Source organism: Pituophis catenifer, unplaced genomic scaffold (assembly GCF_029215685.1).
Source record: "Pituophis catenifer annectens isolate HBS135680 unplaced genomic scaffold, rPitCat1.0.hap2 SCAF_4, whole genome shotgun sequence".
Classification (NCBI taxonomy): domain Eukaryota; kingdom Metazoa; phylum Chordata; class Lepidosauria; order Squamata; family Colubridae; genus Pituophis; species Pituophis catenifer.
The window spans coordinates 131046272-131063894 of record NW_027256884.1 but is presented as its reverse complement, the minus strand read 5'-3'; the positions used below and the strand labels follow the sequence as shown (position 1 = coordinate 131063894).

The window sequence follows — 17623 nt, the reverse complement described above, 5'->3', positions numbered from 1 at the left end:
GAACACCCGTTCTGATTTCAGTGGCAAAAGAATGAATGACAGAGTTGGAAGGGACCTAGGAGGTCTTCTAGTCCAACCCCCTGCTCAGGCTGAGAACCCTATACCACTTCAGACAAATGGTTGTCCAACCTCTTCTTAAAAACTTCCAGTGTTGGAGCATTCACAACTTCTGGAGGCAACTTCTGTTCCACTGATTGTCCAAAAGAAAACAGAAGAAGAGGGTTGGAAAAAATTTCCAGGTTCAACATTTTCTATGCAGCATTTCCCACTTTCAGCACATTTTACTGCCTGTACTCCGGCAATGTTTCCGACATTCCAATGAAATGTTTCTTTCCCTCCAAAATCTCTGGTTTCTTGGAATATGTAGCTGAAAAGCCTCATAAAACAGGTTCTAGTCCCGCCTCAGGCATGCAAGCCGGCTGGGTGACTTTGGGTCAATCACCAGGGGGTGGTGAGTTCTAGTCCTGCCTTAGGCATGAAAGCCAGCTGGGTGATTTAGGCCCAGTCCCTCTCTCAAACCAATCCACCTCACAGGGTTGTTGTTACGGAGAAAATAGGTGAAGGAAGTAGTACTTTTTTTTTTTGCTTTAATTTATATGCCGTCCTTCTCTGGAGACTCAGGGCGGCTTACAATGCGCTAAGCAATAGCCTTCATCCTTTTGTTATTTATACAAAGTCAATTTATTGCCCCCACAAACTGGGTCCTCATTTCACCTACCTTAGAAAGGATGGAAGGCTGAGTCAACCTTGAGCCTGGCGAGATTTGAACTTGCAGTAATTGCAGGCAACTGATGTTAATAACAGTGCTTTAGTCTGCTGTGCCACCAGGGCTCTTTACTGCCTTGAGTTATTTAAACAAATAATAAAGATGGAATAGATGATAGATAGATATGGATGACTGGATGGCTGGATGGCTAGATAGATAGATAGATGGATGGATGGATGGATGGATGGATATAAACGTGCAGAATTAGTCAAGACTGATGGGTGTCCGATCCCCCTTTCAGCCTGAGGTGGGAATCAGATGCTGGACTTTCCAATTTCATGACCTTAAAAGGCAACCACGCCTCCCTCCGTGCTCGTGAAAGAAATGAAATTCCTTAGAAATATAAATGCAATCAAGGCGGGATAGAAATCTAATAAAATACATGAACAAACAAACCTACAGGTCTAAGGCCAGAGTTGTATTCATCAGATTCCGAAGGGCCACAACCCTTTGGAGTCTAGCAGCCACTCACTCACAAGGGCAGGGTGAGCTTGCACGTCTGCGCTGACACACGCAGGTAGGTAGGCGTGAGCTGTCTAGGGCCACCGACTCCCAGAGGCGTTCCCAGCGCCAAAGCAGCCGGGCTTTGCCGGGAGGGAGCGGCGCTGGGAGCGATAGGAGGAGATGACGCGGTGTCATCAGCCGTCATCCCTGACAAGTCCCGACATCCTTATTGCTCTACATGGCTAGTTAAAGTAATAGGAAGAGACTCCTGTCCTCCAGAGCCTGGCCGTGATTGAATTAACATGATCGCCCTTCTTTCCGGTAAAATAAACGCACTTCCAATATGGGGGCGGCACAAACACTTCAAAAGCAGGTGGCTTTGGAAAGCAGAGGAAGGAAGAAAGGAAGAAAGACAGGGAGAAGGAGGAGAGGAACCCTCTGCTCTGCTTGCCAAGAGCGAAGTGAGCCTTTTCTCACTTAGGGGCCCACCACAACAGGCAGCGGCCTGCGACTGAGATGAGGGGTGAAAGCTCCTCGGGTGTCCATGGGTGCCTGGTCTCCAAAGGGGCGACGCCTCAACCGCCCCAAAACAGGCCACACAAGGACCAGGCTCTCCATCTTCTCTCTGGAACTGTTGTGCTAAGCAAGAGAAGGTTGGCCTCTCTGAGCTGGGTGGTTCCCTGGCAGACGTTTACATCACCCAACTAGGGAACATCATCAGTGCTAGGAGGGAGAGGGGTTGGCAAGAGAGGAGGAGGAAGAGGAGGAGGACTGTGGGGTCCTTGGTGCTCTTTGTTTTCTGGCAGACGTTTACATTACCCAACTAGGGAACATCATCAGTGCTAGGAGGGGTAGGGGGATTTGTGTAGAAGGAGAAAGGGAGGAGGAGGAGGAGGAGGAGGAGGAGGAGGGGGAGGGGGTCCTTGGTGCTCTCCGAGCTTGGTGGTTTTTCTTGCAGACATTTGATGACCCAATTAGGGAATCTTGAGCCGAGGTGGCGCAGTGGTTAGGGTGCAGTAGTGCAGCTACTTCAGCAGACTGCTAGTTCAGCAGATCAGCGGATCAAATCTCACCGGCTCAAGGTTGGCTCAGCCTTCCATCCTTCCGAGGTGGGTAAAATGAGGACCCAGATTGTTGGGGACAATGTGCTATCTAGTATACTGTCTTTGTTGTAAGCCGCCCAGAGTCCTTGGAGAGTGGGCGGCATAGAAATAGGAATAAATAAATAAATAAATAAATAAATCTCATCACTGCAGGAACGGAGTGGGGTGTGTGTGTGAGAGAGAGAGAAGATCCCAGGTGAGCTTCCAACCGATCCATCTACAGGCTTTCCCTCTATTGTGGGGAGAGTAGAGAAACCAGGTGTCTATTTTTTAAAAACTTTATTTTATTATACATAGAGAGTCTTGCAAAGCGCTCTGGAGCGATATAGAGAAGTCTGGGAGAGCTCCTGGACCCACGCCGTATGGGGCTTCTAAAGCACAGGGAGTCCTCCATTTACAACAGTCCATTCAGTGACCATTCAAAATCCCAAGGGCACTGAAAAGTGACCCCTGACCGTTTTCTCCTCTTACGACTCTGGTGGCATCCCCGTGGCCATGGGATCAAATTCCAGACAGGGTCAAGCAATCCCCTTTGGCGACCTTCCGACAAGCAAAGTCAGTGGGGAAGACGGATTCGCTTAACAGCCAGGTTACTAAGATAACGACCGCAGTGATTCATCTAACGAACAGGGTGAGAAAGGCCGTAAAATGGGGCAAAGCTCACTTAACAACAGGAATTTTTAGGCTCCATTGTGGTCGTAAGTCAAGGACCAACATCTTGCCTTGGACCCGGAAGCCGATTGGCAAGCCACGCAGCTGACTTTTGCTGATCCCTGCCCAGCGTGCCTCCGCACACACGCACTGCTCACCCGACTTTGCCATTTAATGCCTTACACACGGCTGTTATTGGTAGAAAGTAGTTTGGAAAGGCTGAGTTGTGGGGAAACTATTCTTAAAAGCTTCGACACCGACATAAACCTGTGGACCGGCCAGGCACGGATGGCGCTGCCCGTGTCGGCATGCCAAAGCTGATTGGCTTTTACATCCTGGTCTCATTGGAGTTTAATTGCCGATCTGGGGCTTCTGGGTTGGAGCTGGCGGCCTTCGCAGGCAGGAGAGGTCGATACAGCCGGCCTGCAAAATATTGAGCCTTGGCACCGGCAGAGACGATTGAGCTATTTAATCATCTTTTGCAAAATTTACAGTGTGACCAAAGGAATCAATATGGAATTTATCACATTCTCTGGCAAATGTTGAACGGGAGGGAGGGAGGATTCGGGGCACGGCGTGGGGAAGGCGGGCTGCCCTCAGCTGCAGCCCCTTCGTGGGTGCCCCACCCTCCCTCCTGAAGGAGCTCCATGGGGGTGACCCCTGCATCTTCTGGGACTCCTGCTGGAAATTCTCCAAAGGGCACGGGAGATGTCCTGCTCCCAGCCCAAATCTTAAGAAATCACCCCTCTGAATTCATTGTGCAGGAAGATCGAAAGCTGGGTCCGTGCACTGGGTTAAGCCAGAAATGAAACAAAATACCTTATAATGGAACACAATGTAGATAAACGTAGCCTCAGTCTGCATGTGCATAAACCAGGATTAAAGGGAAATATTTGTAGCTTGTGTTGGACTGTGGAGTCCTTGATGCTCTCTGAGCTGGGTTGTTTACTTACAAATGTTTCACGACCCTACTAGGTAACATCATCAGTGTTACATGGGAGACAGGTGCGTGGAGCGGAGGAGGAGGACTGTGTGGTGTCTAGCGCTCTCTGAGCTTGGTTGTTTTCTTGCAGACATTTCATGACCCAACTATGTAACGTCATCAGTGCTAGAAGGAAGTGGGACTTGAGGAGGACTGTGGGGCCCTTGGAGCTCTCTGAGCTGGGTTGTTTTCTGGCAGACGTTTCATGACCCAACTAAGGAACATCATCAGTGCTACGAGGGAATAGGGTTTGTGGAGTAGAGGAGGTGGAGGACGACTGTGGGGTCATTTACTGTGTTTTAAATACCTCATTTTATGACCTTTTTTATTATGGTTGTTAAGTGACCCCATTGCCATGGCCCCATGAGGAAACCCCCCCTGCCCCCCATGAACAACTCCTAGTCTTCCCATCTTGGATCGTTCCATCTTGGCAATGCTGTTCTAGGGTTTTTTTTTAAAAAAAATTAATCTTCAATTATTGGCTTTTTAATGTTTTCTGATATTCATTAAACCGAACGCCTCCCGGAGCCCCTCTGTGAGGGAGATGGCCAGTTAAGAAGCTTGATATATAAACAAATAAATCCAGCCGAAGGAGGCGCTCCGTGTGTGGGCTTCTTTTGTAGCTGGCGTCCTTCTTGGGGGCCGAAGGCCGGACTCCCTTTGTGTCCTTCTCTTCGGCCACGACTAAGTCAACAGCCTCCCCTCCCCACAAACAGGCTTAGATGCAAGTGGGGGTCCTGGCTACCAACTGAGGCCCAGGCCTGCCACGCCACCCTTCCTGGAGCCAGGAATTGGGACTGAAAATAGCAAGCAGCCCATAGACGGGACCCCAAAGAAATCTCCGGGGTGTCTGGATCCTATTAGGACCTCAGCCCCATCACCAAAGCTCCGGGGGCTTTGAAGGAACCCTCCTTCCTAATATCGCAGGAAGTCCTCCACTTACGAGCAAATTTCCGTCGCTAAGCAAGACAGTGGTTAAGTGAGTTATGCCCCATTTTTACGAACTTTCTGGCCACGGTTGTTAAGTGCACTGCTGCAGTTAATATGAACCTGGCTTCCCCCTTGACGCCAAAGGGGCTCCCGTGACCCTGGGACCGTCATAAATATGAGTCAGTTGCCACCCTGGGGATGCTGCAACGGTCGTAAGTGTGAAAAAAGACATAAGTCACTTTTTTCAGTGCCGTTGTGACTTCAAACGGTCACGAAATGAACTGTTGTAAGAGGATTACTTACATCATTAAATATAAGTACTACTTATATTATTAAATATTATATTATATTGTATGATTTTAATACTGTACGATATTACACTATATTATATTATAACCTCAGCATTTGTCACTTAAACGTGAGCCAGCCATGTGGGGAAGCAGCCAAAAAAGCTAATAAAAATCCTGGGTTGTCTAAACAGAGGCATAGAATCAAAATCACATGAAGTATGAGTACCGCTTTGTAAAGCCTTAGTAAGGCCACAGCTGGAATCCAGCAACCAGTTTTGGTCACCACAGTACAAAAAAGAGGTTGAGACTTTGGAAAAAGTGCGAAGAAGAGCAACTACCCTGTTTCCCCCAAAATAAGGCATCCCCTGATAATAAGCCCAATCGGGCTTTTGAGCGCATGACAATAAGGCCAAGCGCTTATTTCAGGGTTCAGAAAAATATAAGACAGGGTCTTATTTTCAGGGAAATATGGTAAGATGATTAAAGGCCTGGAGGCTAAAACATATGAAGAACGGTTGCAGGATTTGGGTTTGGCTACTCTAGAGGAAAGGACCAGGGGGGACATGATAGCAGCCTTCCAATATTTGAGGGGCTGCCCCAAAGAAGAGGGGGCTCAACCTATTCTCCAAAGCACCCGCAGGCAGGAGGAGAAGCAATGGGTGGAAACTCACCAAGGAGAATAGAATGGAATGGAATGGAATGGAATGGAATGGAATGGAATGGAATGGAATGGAATGGAATAGAATAGAATAGAATAGAATAGAATAGAATAGAATAGAATAGAATAGAATAGAATAGAATAGAGGAATTTGTCTTGCTGCATAGGAGAGGAGCAACCTGGAATTAAGCAGAAACTTCTTAACGGTGAGGACAAAGAAGAGTTCTTTTTCAGGAAGGGACTGGACAGTCACTCGTCTGAAATGGTGCAGGGGGTTGGACTAGAAGACCTCCAAGGTTCCTTCCAGCTCTATTCTGATTGATTGATGCTGGGGTTATAATCAGTTGATGCTTATAGTGAGCTAAAGTTGAATAAAGAAAGAGAGCTAAAGAAAGACATCATCTCCAAATGCAACGGCAACAGAGCATTGGGCAGGGTACTTTTAATGTTTTAATTTTAATGCTGAATATTTTAAAAGTTTTTAATGCTCTCACTGTTTTACACTGTGGTTTTAAGAGGCTGCAAGCCACCCAGAGCTGCTGGACAGGGAGATGGGTAGCATATAAATTTAGTAAATAATAATAATAATAATAATAATATGGGGTTTTAAATTTGGGTAGCCAATGATTTAATTCTTTTAATTATCTTAACTTTTGCATTTGTATGTTTTTAATTTTGGCTGTTCACCGCCCTGAGTCCCTTCTGGGAGAAGGGCGGTATACAAATTAAATAAATAAATAAATAAATAAATAAATAAATAAATAAATAAATAAATAATAATAATAATAATAATAATGTAATAATGATTATTTTACTTGAACACTATTTGAATACCACCAGCATTGACAAAAATCACCGCTGGTCGATTGCAAAAGGCAGTTTTACTCGGAACAGTTTTCATCCTGCGACGATGTTTAGCACCCATCAAATGAAAGCACCTGTCTATCCCAGATCCTTGGAAAAACCTTGTCAGCTAGATTAAAAATGCCAAATCCAGTCTAAACATCAGGCTGACTAGGCAACCATAATAACAACAGCCATCTTGGGTGCAATCCCAAAACATCTGGAGCCCCACCTGAACACCATCAGTAGTGACAAATCTGCCATCGGTCAACTGCAAAAGGCAGTTTGACTAGAAACAGAAGCTGGCATCTTGCAATGATATGATGACCTACAAGATCCCTTCCAACTCTTGTTATTCTAGTCTCTTCTCCAAAGCCCCCGAAGGCAGGACAAGAAGCAACAGATGGAAACTAATGCAGGAGAGGACCAAAACATGTGGAATAACCAACGCCCTAGCAGTTAGAACAAGTAATCAACAGCTTAATGGAACAGGTTGCTTCCAGAGGTTGTGGGGGCTCCATCACTGGAGGTCTTTAAGAAGAGGTTGGATGCCCACTTATCTGGAATGGTCTAGGGCAGGGGTCTCCTGCTTGACTAGAAGTCCTCCATGGTCCCTTCCAACTCTTTATGCTGTTATTCTGGATACTTTCAACACCAACTTCCAACACCAACTTCTGCCTACCCCAGTTCCTTGGCCAAATCCAGCCTAGACATCTGGTAGATTGTGTGACCAGGCGTAGCAGTAATAATGCTGCACCACCGCCACTACCCACAGTGTGCTGACCCAGAAAGGCAAACACAGCCCCTCTGCCAAGGGGTCAAAAGCTGCCCATGCTCCTGGCCTCGGGCTGCGCATCGATCCTGCCCCGACCCGTCCAGCCGTGGTGGCTTGGCTCCGTGACGTTGGGGCGCCTTCTCCGTCCTCTTAGGGTGCCTTCCATTTCCCCCAAATGCCCCAGAGCCAGAAGGGTGACAAAACTTTCCATTCCCAACCATGGAAATCCCCGTAATAATAACCGTCTTGCTTCAAAAGGCAGGCAGGCGGGCGAGTGGGTGGGCGTGATAATAGCAAACTCCGCTGCAAAGAGGGGGGGGGGGAGGTCTGTAGGCCCTCTTTTCTCCATCAAAGGGAGACAAAACCTCTGGATCGATTGAGGATGGAAGGCCTGGCCAGGCAGGGCGGACGCTTGCCTTCCCTGGGTGTGTGTCAGTTGGGGTCAGGAGACTGAGGGGTTTGAGCGAGAAGGGGCTTGCCTCTCGCGGTCTGCTGGGCACACACAGACTGACCACAAGGAAGGGTCAAGTGATTCAGCCCAAAGGCTGCCAGCAGGGTGAAGGGTGACGGGGAGGTTGCCTCCAGCCAGGAAGAGGGAGGAAAGGGGGCCCCGGGTTTAAGCAGGGAGCTGGCGGGGGGGGGGGGGAGTTAATGGCTTTGGCCCCGAGGGCAGAGCAGCCAGCTCAGGAACCAGAGGGCACCCTGTGAAAAGGCAGGTGAGGGGGCTGGAGAAAGGAGAGTGGGGGGAGGCTGTTTGCCCAAGGCAGGGAGGAAGTGCCCGCCTCTCGGGTGTCAGAGTGCAAGTGGCATTCTCCACAGAGGGGCTGCAGGCTGTTGGAGGAGGCGATAAGCAAAAGGGGTGGGGGGGAGGCCTGAAGCTTTGGTCTCGGGACAAAGTCCCAGGAATGCGTGCCCTCCGCTACGATTGGGCTAGCCCTGGCGTAGCTTCTTCCTTTGAGAGTCAAGACAAACCCTCCGCAAAATTTAAGAGCTCAAACGGCCAAGAACAATACACAAGCAAGTGTAAGCACAAAAGTCATCACAACCACCACAGAATGGCAGGGAGATCATCATATAAGCTTAATGCATCATGTTACATGATACGTTGCTTAATGACAGGCGAAGGGAAACGGGATGGGAAGGGGAGAGACGCCAGGAATGGAATTTTAGGAATATCCAGAAGGCCACAAGCTGGGATTTGCTAGTCAGGATTAGGTGCTGATGTTCATGGAATACTTTCTGGCACCAAAAAGGACCTGTCCCTTGTAACTGCCAGCTTAGCTCACAAGCAGGAGTTTTGCTGGCCAGTCCTGCAGTGTAGGCCGCTTTGTATGAGTCGTGGCAATTCTTCATATACCTTAGAGCAGGGGAGGGGGGTCCCAACCTTGGCAACATGAAGACTTTTGGACTTCCAACTCCCAGAATTCCTGGCTGGCTGGGGGATTCTGGGAGTTGAAGTCTACAAATCTTAAAAGTTGCCAAGGTTGGAAACTCCTGACTTAGGAGTCATCCGCACCAACCAGCAATCTTTGATAACCTTCTGGCTCTTCTTGGCTTCCTAACTTGACTTTCCTCCAAATATGGGCTGGGCATCTGTCAGTCAACACATTTTGTCACGAGTGTTTCCAGGATTGCTGTGGCTATCTGCCTACTCACAAACAGTATGGTTTTAATCAAGCCATCTACTGTTGGCAATTACCTGCAAGCCTTCCCCGCCCTAGTTAATTGCAGGTTAACTCCCTATATAAGCAAGGACCTTTTGCTTGCTACTCGGGCCTAGACTCCTGCAGGAAGCTTGGTGCAATGCCGCAGATGGGAGAAGAATGCAGATAAGGACTCCAGACGCCGCTGCAGAGAGACTCCCACAGATGCTTGCCTTTTGCTGTTTTGTAGCACGCAAGCTATCATCGGGACTGCTGTTGCTGGACCTTCTTCCTCCCACAAGCTTCAAGCAATGTTTGCTGTTTGAACTGTTTTTACTTCAGGTGACTTTCAGCTGTGAAGCTCGTGCTGCTCCCATTATGATGGCCTTGATGATGTATCGACGCCGAAGCTGCTTACCTTCATGCTAGCTTTATTCTTTTGTGAACTGTTTCGGTATTGTGGAGAGGGATCTAGGGAGATAGCCTTGCTTCACATACCCAGATAAGACTTTGTTTTTAATGTGTTTTCTTAAAGACATAGTGCCTTTTAAATGTTTTAAAGTAAATTGTATTTTTACACAAGACGCCTCTGTCAGAATCATTTCAGTCTCAGTGTGTTTACTCATGAGCTGGTTCACGGTCCGGGGGGTACCCCTCAACCCCATTTCGTCACACATTTGACGGAAACAATTTTAGGGAAAACCTGTAGTAAAATCGGTTGAATGCTGAGGAATAAGAAGAATCTGGAAAGCTACACACTAAATAGTACTTTCCTCTGCAAGGAAAGACGCTTCTCTGTTTTAAGTGAGCCCCTTCTAAAGTGACAGAAGGAAGCAAAGTATAGGTAGTCCTCGACTTACAACATTTCACTTAGTGACTGTTCAAAATTACAACCGCACTGAAAAAAGTGACTTATGACCGTTTTCACACTTACGACCGTTCCAGCATCTCCATGGTCACATGATCGAAGTCCGGACGCTTGGCCACTGACTCATATTTATGACGGTTGCAGGGTTCTGGGGTCACGTGATCCCCTTTTGCGACCTACTGACCAGCCAAGTCAATGGGGAAGCCAGATTCACTTAAGAACTGTGTTACTAGTTTAAGAACTGCAGTGATTCACTTAACAACCATGGCAAGCAAGGTCGTAAAATGGGGCAAAATTCACTTAACAAATGTCTCATTTAGCAACAGGCATTTCGGGCTCAACTTTGGTCGTAAGCCAAGGACTACCTGTAAATGGGGACAAATTCAGAGAGAAAACACAGAGGCCAAAGGACTCAGCACCCCCATCTCTGGACAGTTTCTTCCTTTCCTTCTCTTTTCACCCCAAAACCACCCTCCACAATTGGCAGTAAGCCTCGTCTCCAGCCTTGGCCTACGTCTTTCTAACCCCACAGGGAGGGAGACCACCTGGAGAAGGTCCAGAAGGGAAGAGAAAGCCCAGCTCCCCTCCTCCACCCCCGTGAGTGGCCCCCTTACCTCCTTCCAGGAGCAACTTGACGGTGGTGTAGTCGTCCGCCAGCACCCCGTAATGCAACGCCGTGCAGCCCTTGAAACTGGCCCGGTTGTTCAAGCGGTTGTTGAAGTCGTCTTCCCGGGTGACCAGCACTGCAGGGGCGGTGGGAGAAAGTCAGTTAGGGACAAAGCAATGCTCTCTAGCAAAAAAAGGCTGCTTCATTTTGTGTGTGTGTGTGTGTGTGATGTGCAATTAAGGGACCACCAAGACCACTTCCACCAACACTGACAGGGCAAGCCACTAGTATATAATCCAAGAGCAAATCCCATTCCTTACTAGCACTGATGATATTCCCTAGTTGGGTCATGAAATGTGTGCAAGAAACCAGCTAAGCTCAGAGACCACTAAGGACTCTCACCATCCTCCTCCTCTTCTTCCTCCTCCTCCTCCTCCTCCCCTTCCCTCTCTGCAAACCCTTCTTCCTTCTAGCTCTGATGATGTTCCCTAGTTGGGTCATGAAATGTCTGCAAGAAACCAGCCAAGCTCAGAGAGCACTAAGGACTCTCACCATCCTCTTCTTCTTCCTTCTCCACTCTCTCTCTGCAACCTCCCCCCCACCCCCAGAACTGATGATGTTCTCCAGTTGGGTCATGAAACATCTGCAAGAAAACCATCAAGCTCAGAGAGCACCAAGGACCCCACGGTTCAAACCTGATCTACAAAGCTCCTCTTCTATCCGTATGGAAACAATTCTGCCCAGACCAAAAGAGGAGCTTCCAGATGCCCAACAAAGGATGAACCTGCCAATTTAACCGGACCGACTTTGAGTCATTCTCCTGAGGAATCTGTGTGGTGTGTCTGTTTTTGGCAGCCTTGCACAAAAAGGCAGAGACCTCACTTTGCACAGTTCTATGCCTCGAAATCCCGGAGGGGCAGGGGGTGAGATGTAAATTTATTAGAGGTAAAACTAATGAAGAAACAGAGTTTTCCTAATAGAATATAGCAAGTCATCTGGCATAGATCAGTCTATATTTAATGCAGTGACTGCATAAACAAACATACAAATGGTTTGAAATATTATTTTTGCTAACGTACACCTTCCAGAGCAAATTTTCCCCTGGCATTACTGGCATTTTTTTCAATGGTAGAACTAGACTGGGAAATTTGAAGCACACACATTATTTAAAGATTAGAAGAAGTTCAATGGGAAATTTCTTATGCTTCTGGGGGGAAAAAAAGTGATCTATTTCTTCCCCACTCTGGAACATACATGCTTATCCCATTTCCCCCCAAATAAGACATTCCCCTGATAATAAGCCCAATCGGGCTTTTGAGCGATGGCAATAAGGCCAAGCACTTATTTCAGGGTTCAAAAAAAATATAAGACAGGATCTTATTTTTGGGGAAACATGGTAGATTTTTCTAGAACAGAAAAATTAAAAAATAATTTTTTAAAAACCCACCATGTTTGATCAATCTATTGTCTCAGTTTTCATTTCTTAATTTCTTAATATTTAAATCTTGCTTTTCTCTTGCAAAGATCCAAGTAGTAAATATACATTTTTTAAAAAAAATAATTTATTAAAGAGAACATACATGGCTGTTCAACTCATTCATTGTGACGCTGGGTGGCTTGGCTGCTCTTGTTATTTTACGTCATTCCTATTGCTTTTACTTTTTATTACTTATTTATTAAATTTATATGCCACCCGTCTTGCAGTCATGTGAAATCTGGGTGGTTTACAGCACATTAAAAGCACATTAATATATAAATATTATATATAGCTGTAGCGCCTTGGCTCTATCATGCTAAAATTGAGATTTAGCCAAGATGGGGGAAGGTGGGCTCGCCTGTTCAATTCAATGGCAACGCCCAGTAAGGCTCGTCCAGGGCCCCAGGCCAACTGGCACAGCCAGATTTTAAGGCCCTTTTGGAAGGCGAAACGGGAGGGCACGGATCTTGCCTCGAAGGGTACGGTGCTCCAGAGGGTGGGAGCCATGGCAGAAAAGGCCCTTCTCCTGGACCCTGCCAAAGTGGGTGGGTGGGCCAGTCCCTTTGGGGCAAGATGGTTCCTCAGGTATCTTGGACCCATGCCATGAATTTAAGTTGCTTTTTACTATTTTAAGTATCCCAAAGATGCTTTTTCCAAAAGGCAACTGGATTTTCTTCCTTGAAAATGTTTCGCTTCTCATCCAAAAAGTTCTTTAATCAGCTTCTTCTTGGATGAGAAGTGAAATGTCTTCAAGGAAAAAAACCCCAAGAAAGTCCAGCTGCTTTTTGGAAAAAAACAATTTTGGGACAACCATGACCTGGATGATGGAGAATGTCCAGAGACGTTTACTTTTTTAAGCCTGTTTTTAGCTGCTAGCCACCCAGAGTCATGCACACGAGACGGGCAGCCATACAAACTACGAAACAAAAAACACAAATAGAACACAGACTAACAGGGTTTGAAGGGACCTTGGAGATCTTCTAGTCCAACCCTGTTTGAGCCACTTAGCGAGCCCATGTGCCCCTGAAGATGCCCCCCCCCTCTTCCTGCAGAGGTGGGTCCTGAGAAGCAGCAGGCAGCCCTCCCCTTCCTGGGTGGTGGCTGGTTAAGGATGAGCCCAGCCAAATCTAAAATATTGTAATTAATGGCCAGCATCCCTCCCAGCTGGCATTAACGCAAATAAATCTCAACACCTACAGAAGGAGCCATCAGAGTGATAAGGTGGACCTTCTTTTCCTGGGCTGCATTTCCCCCCACCCCACACTTTTGTATGTTTCCCTCTTTTTTAAAAAAAGGGGGTGGGGGAAAGAGAGGCTGTCCGCTTATTTATTTCCCTCCTTTGCCTATCCAGGGAGGGGCCGGATAATCAAGTGGCTGGTGTCAGGGAAGATGAATCTGAGATACTAGGGAGCGGTGCAGTAAAAAGATTAAAGTGTTATTATTGTTAGGTAGCTTTCCCCCCCCCCTGGTCCGGCATGACAGCTCAACCGTCATCCATAAAAAATGTCTCCGGGAGAGAGATAATCATCGCAAACTCAATAAAGCGTCAAGGGAAGCCTCTTCCGCCATCCATCACGGAGAGCCTGGAAATTTTCAGTTCTCCATCTCTCCTCCCTGCCATCCATATAAATGTCTCTAATATATTTTGTGCAGCAGGCGTGGTGGCGGCGGTGGTGGAGGAGGAGGAGGGTGGCAGTGGAGCCCACCCCTCTCCCTGGCTTCGGAGGCTTTTATGACCAAAAATATATATATATATATTTACACACAAAATATGCAAATCGTTAAAAAATAGCTGCAGAAAACAAAGGCAGTTTTTCTCTCTCTCTCTCAAACCCTCCCCGTCTCTCTCTCTCTCTCTCTCTCTCTCTTTTAATGCAAGTGAATTTATTCTTTTTAATAAAACATGTCAAGCAAACAAATTAAGGCGGCTTCCTTTCGAGGGGGCCTGGTTTTCCTACATTCCAGCTCTTCCTCTCCACCCCCCCCCCGACACACACCCTGATCCAGAACGTCATATAATATATAAATATATATGGGCTGAAAAGGGCAGGGAACCCAGACAAAAATATTAACTTTACGGCTTGATGTATTTGGGGCTTAAATAAAGTCTAGCAAGATAAATCGACATCCTGTTGTCTGTGTTTAATAGTGCGGTGTGTGCTGTAAGAGGCTGGTTGACCACGTGTGTGTGTGTGTGCTTGCACACGCACAATGGCTGTTGTGACTCAGGGAATTTCCTTCTCCTGGCAAATCTGATCTCCTGACCCTGAGTTTAGCCTTTGTTGGCGTCTCTCTCTCTCTCTCTCAACACACACACAATACATACACACACACACACACACACACATATATATATATATATATACAGGTAATCCTCAATTTATGATTAAAATTGAGCCCAAAATTTATGATGTGAGAAATCTGTTAAGTGAGTTTGGCCCCGTTTTACGACCTTTCTTGTCACAGTTGTTAAGTGAATCGCTGCAGTCGTTCAGTGAGTCACATGGTTGTTAAGCGAATCTGGCTTCCCCATTGACTTTGTTTGTCAAAAGGTCGCAAAAGGGGATCATGTGACCCCGGGACACCGCAACCGTCATAAGTACCTGCCAGTTGCCAAGCATTTGTGACCAGGGGGATTCTAAAGTGGTTGTAAGTGTGAAAAATGGTCATAGGTCAGTTTTTTCAGTGCCTTTGTAACTTTGAACGGTCACTAAGTTAACTGTTGTACATTTAGGACTACCTGTATTTATTTTTTTTATCAACAAGAATAAAAAACAAAAGAGAAAAGTGAACATCCAACACTAACAAACGACCAAAAAAGTAATTCTCCTTTATTGGTAGTAATTCCTGTGTACAAAAAAAAAAAAAAAGTGGGGTTGGGGACCCCAACTGTCAAATAGATCTAACATTAAACATAAAGAATCCATCCTGGCTGGATGCTGAAATTTTCCCCTTATTTAAGGGGTCTACAAATTGTTACAAGCTTTCTTGTCCTTATTTAAGAAAAATACTATATTGAATACACAAGTATTCCGGATGAGGAAGTCTATCTGTCTCATAATCAAATTGACCCAACGTCTAATCATACTATATATGTAAAGAAAAAGAAAGAAAAAAATCAGCAGATTAGTGCAAATCTGTTTCAATTTCACTGATTTTCAAATCCCTCTGTTCCCCATCAGTTATGGCTGCTGGCTGGGGAATTCTGGGAGTTGAAGTCCACCCACCTTAAAGTCGCTGAGGTTGAGAAACATTGTACTGTTATTATTTTGGCATTTCCCAAATAAACAGCGGGAGGTTTTTTGGGGTGGGGGAGAAGAGGGCCAGTTCTAGAGACAAGCTGTGCCGAATTTTAGTTCCGCTGCTGCTTCAGAATGAAAAGGAGGATTTCTTAAAATCCCGTTTGCTCTTCAAAACGGAAAAATTCTCATTCTGTCTAGGTGGTTTACATTCTCCAGCTGGCTGGGGAATTCTGGGAGTTGAAGTCCGCAAGTCTTAAAGTTGCCATGGCTGGAGACCCCTAATCTAGAACGTGGGTCTCTATTGGTGAGATTTGGACCATCAAAGCCTTGGTTTGTGCTTGCAAACCCAGATGAAGGTGAAGCTATCCTCATCTGAACAGGTGCTTTTAACTGCATGCACCTGTTCCAGGGTCTCCTGGTAGGGAAAGAACAATCTGAGCGGGATGTGAGTTTTGGTTACCTTCCAAAGAATGGATGCCCTTCTCTTTGGCAGTTTGATAGACGCTGCTGAACTCATCTCCCAGGTTGGGGTCAGCTCCTCCCGCCAGCAGCACCTTCACCACGCTGTGGAGGCGGAACAGAAGAGAGGCCGAGGTCAGATCCGGGAAGGGCTGGAAGTAGCTGAGAAAGGACTTAAATAGCTACCAGAAAGGGTGAGATGGAAAACAGTGGCAGAGGAAGGAAGGAAGGAAGGAAGGAAGGGAGAGAGGGAAGGAGGAAGGTAGGTAGGTGGAAGGAAGGAAGGAAGGAAGGAAGGAAGGAAGGAAGGAAAGGAAAGGAAAGAGGGAAGGAGGAAGGTAGGTAGGTAGAAGGAAGGAAGGAAGGAAGGAAGGAAGGAAATGAGAGAGGGAAGGAGGAAGGTAGGCAGGTAGAAGGAAGGAAGGAAGGAAGGAAGGAAGGAAGGAAGGAAGGAAGGAAAGGAGAGAGGGAAGGAGGAAGGTAGGTAGGTAGGTAGAAGGAAGGAAGGAAGGAAGGAAGGAGGCTGGATTTGATTTAAATCGAGTTGATTTAAATCACAATTTAAATCATGATTTAAATCACTAGTAAAAAGGCTTGATTTAAATCAACTCGATTTAAATCATAATTTTTAAAGAGCAACTGCCATCTCTGCTACTCCTTTGACCCACTGTTGACTCACTGATAGTCCCAATGTTGCAAAATATACAGCCTCCTGCTACATAACTAAGCTCCGTTTCATGCTGAATAAACTCAATTATTTATGTATCTTAAATAGAAAACTATCTTACGATAGATTTTTACCCCAAAAGTTTTTTATTAAAATAAATTCGATAAAAATCAAAAAAATCCGATTTAAATCAAAAAAATCTGATTTTTTTTATTTTTTTAAAAAAATCATTGATTTTTATCCACCCTGGAAGGAAGGAAGGCAGGCAGGCAGGCATCTGGGCCAATCACCAGGAGACAGTGAGTTCTAGTCCTGCCTTAGGCATGAAAGCCAGCTGGGTGACTTTGGGCCAGTCCCTCTCTCTCAACCAAGCCTACTTCACAGGGTTGTTGTTGGGAAAACAGGATGAGGAAGGAATTAGTTATTTCATCGCCTTGAGTTGTTTATAAAAAAATAATAAAGGCAGGATATAAAATAAATAACAAATGAACAATACAGTCCATTTGATTGAAGTCCTTTGATCTGAAAGGGGGGTGGGGGGAAATGTAAGGCAGCCTTTTTTCAAATACACCATTTTTGGGTATATTTTAAAATTGTTTCATACGATCGCCTGGAAAGTTGTCTGGTTATTTTTAAGCAATTCCTGATAAATACACTAGAAAAGCCAGGCTGTTTCGTGTCCGAGGTGGCTTCATTTATTCATTCCTGCCTTGTGAGGGTGGTGAGAGATTCTGCCACTCTCTGCTTCTTCCAATGCAAATCGGTTCCTGCCCAATGGATCCGGCCCACTTCCACACAGATGGCCAGGACCGGCTGACTTCTGGGAACAGATCTCTTGGATCCAGTCCTGCCAGCCCAGCTGCCCTTCAGCCTAGCGCCCCAACCGAATGCCAGGCTGAATCCTTCCCATCGTTCAGAGCCAGCCTGACATTTGAGTGATGGCAGGTATTGATTGCGCCTGTCCAATTTCGCAGGTAGCAAAACAGAGCCCCCCTTGCCAGTGGAATTAGCCTTTGCCAAGCTGGACGGGGAAGTGGCACAGCCATTAAAAGGCCATTCTGACGTCTTTATTGCATTGACATGCAGCCCCAGAATCCAGTGGGCACGGGGAGAGGGCTATGGCCAGAGACAAACAATTAAACACCAAGGACAAATCTGTGGGATGAATGCCTTTCGTTTAGGTAATTCAAACAAACGGAAAGGAAAAAAAAATGTAAG

The 17623-nt window shown here is 46.3% G+C and overlaps 1 protein-coding gene across 1 annotated transcript in view; it reads right to left on the bottom strand.

Moving 5' to 3' along the window:
* The window catches only part of CLPB (ClpB family mitochondrial disaggregase), a 69712-nt gene that overhangs the window by 37467 nt on the left and 14622 nt on the right, over positions 1–17623 (bottom strand). The window contains exons 4-5 of the mRNA XM_070943044.1: positions 15740–15843; positions 10568–10696 (exon numbers count right to left, since the gene is read on the bottom strand). Of these exons, the coding sequence (XP_070799145.1) occupies positions 10568–10696; positions 15740–15843 (233 nt within the window). The remainder of the gene's footprint in view (positions 1–10567; positions 10697–15739; positions 15844–17623) is intronic.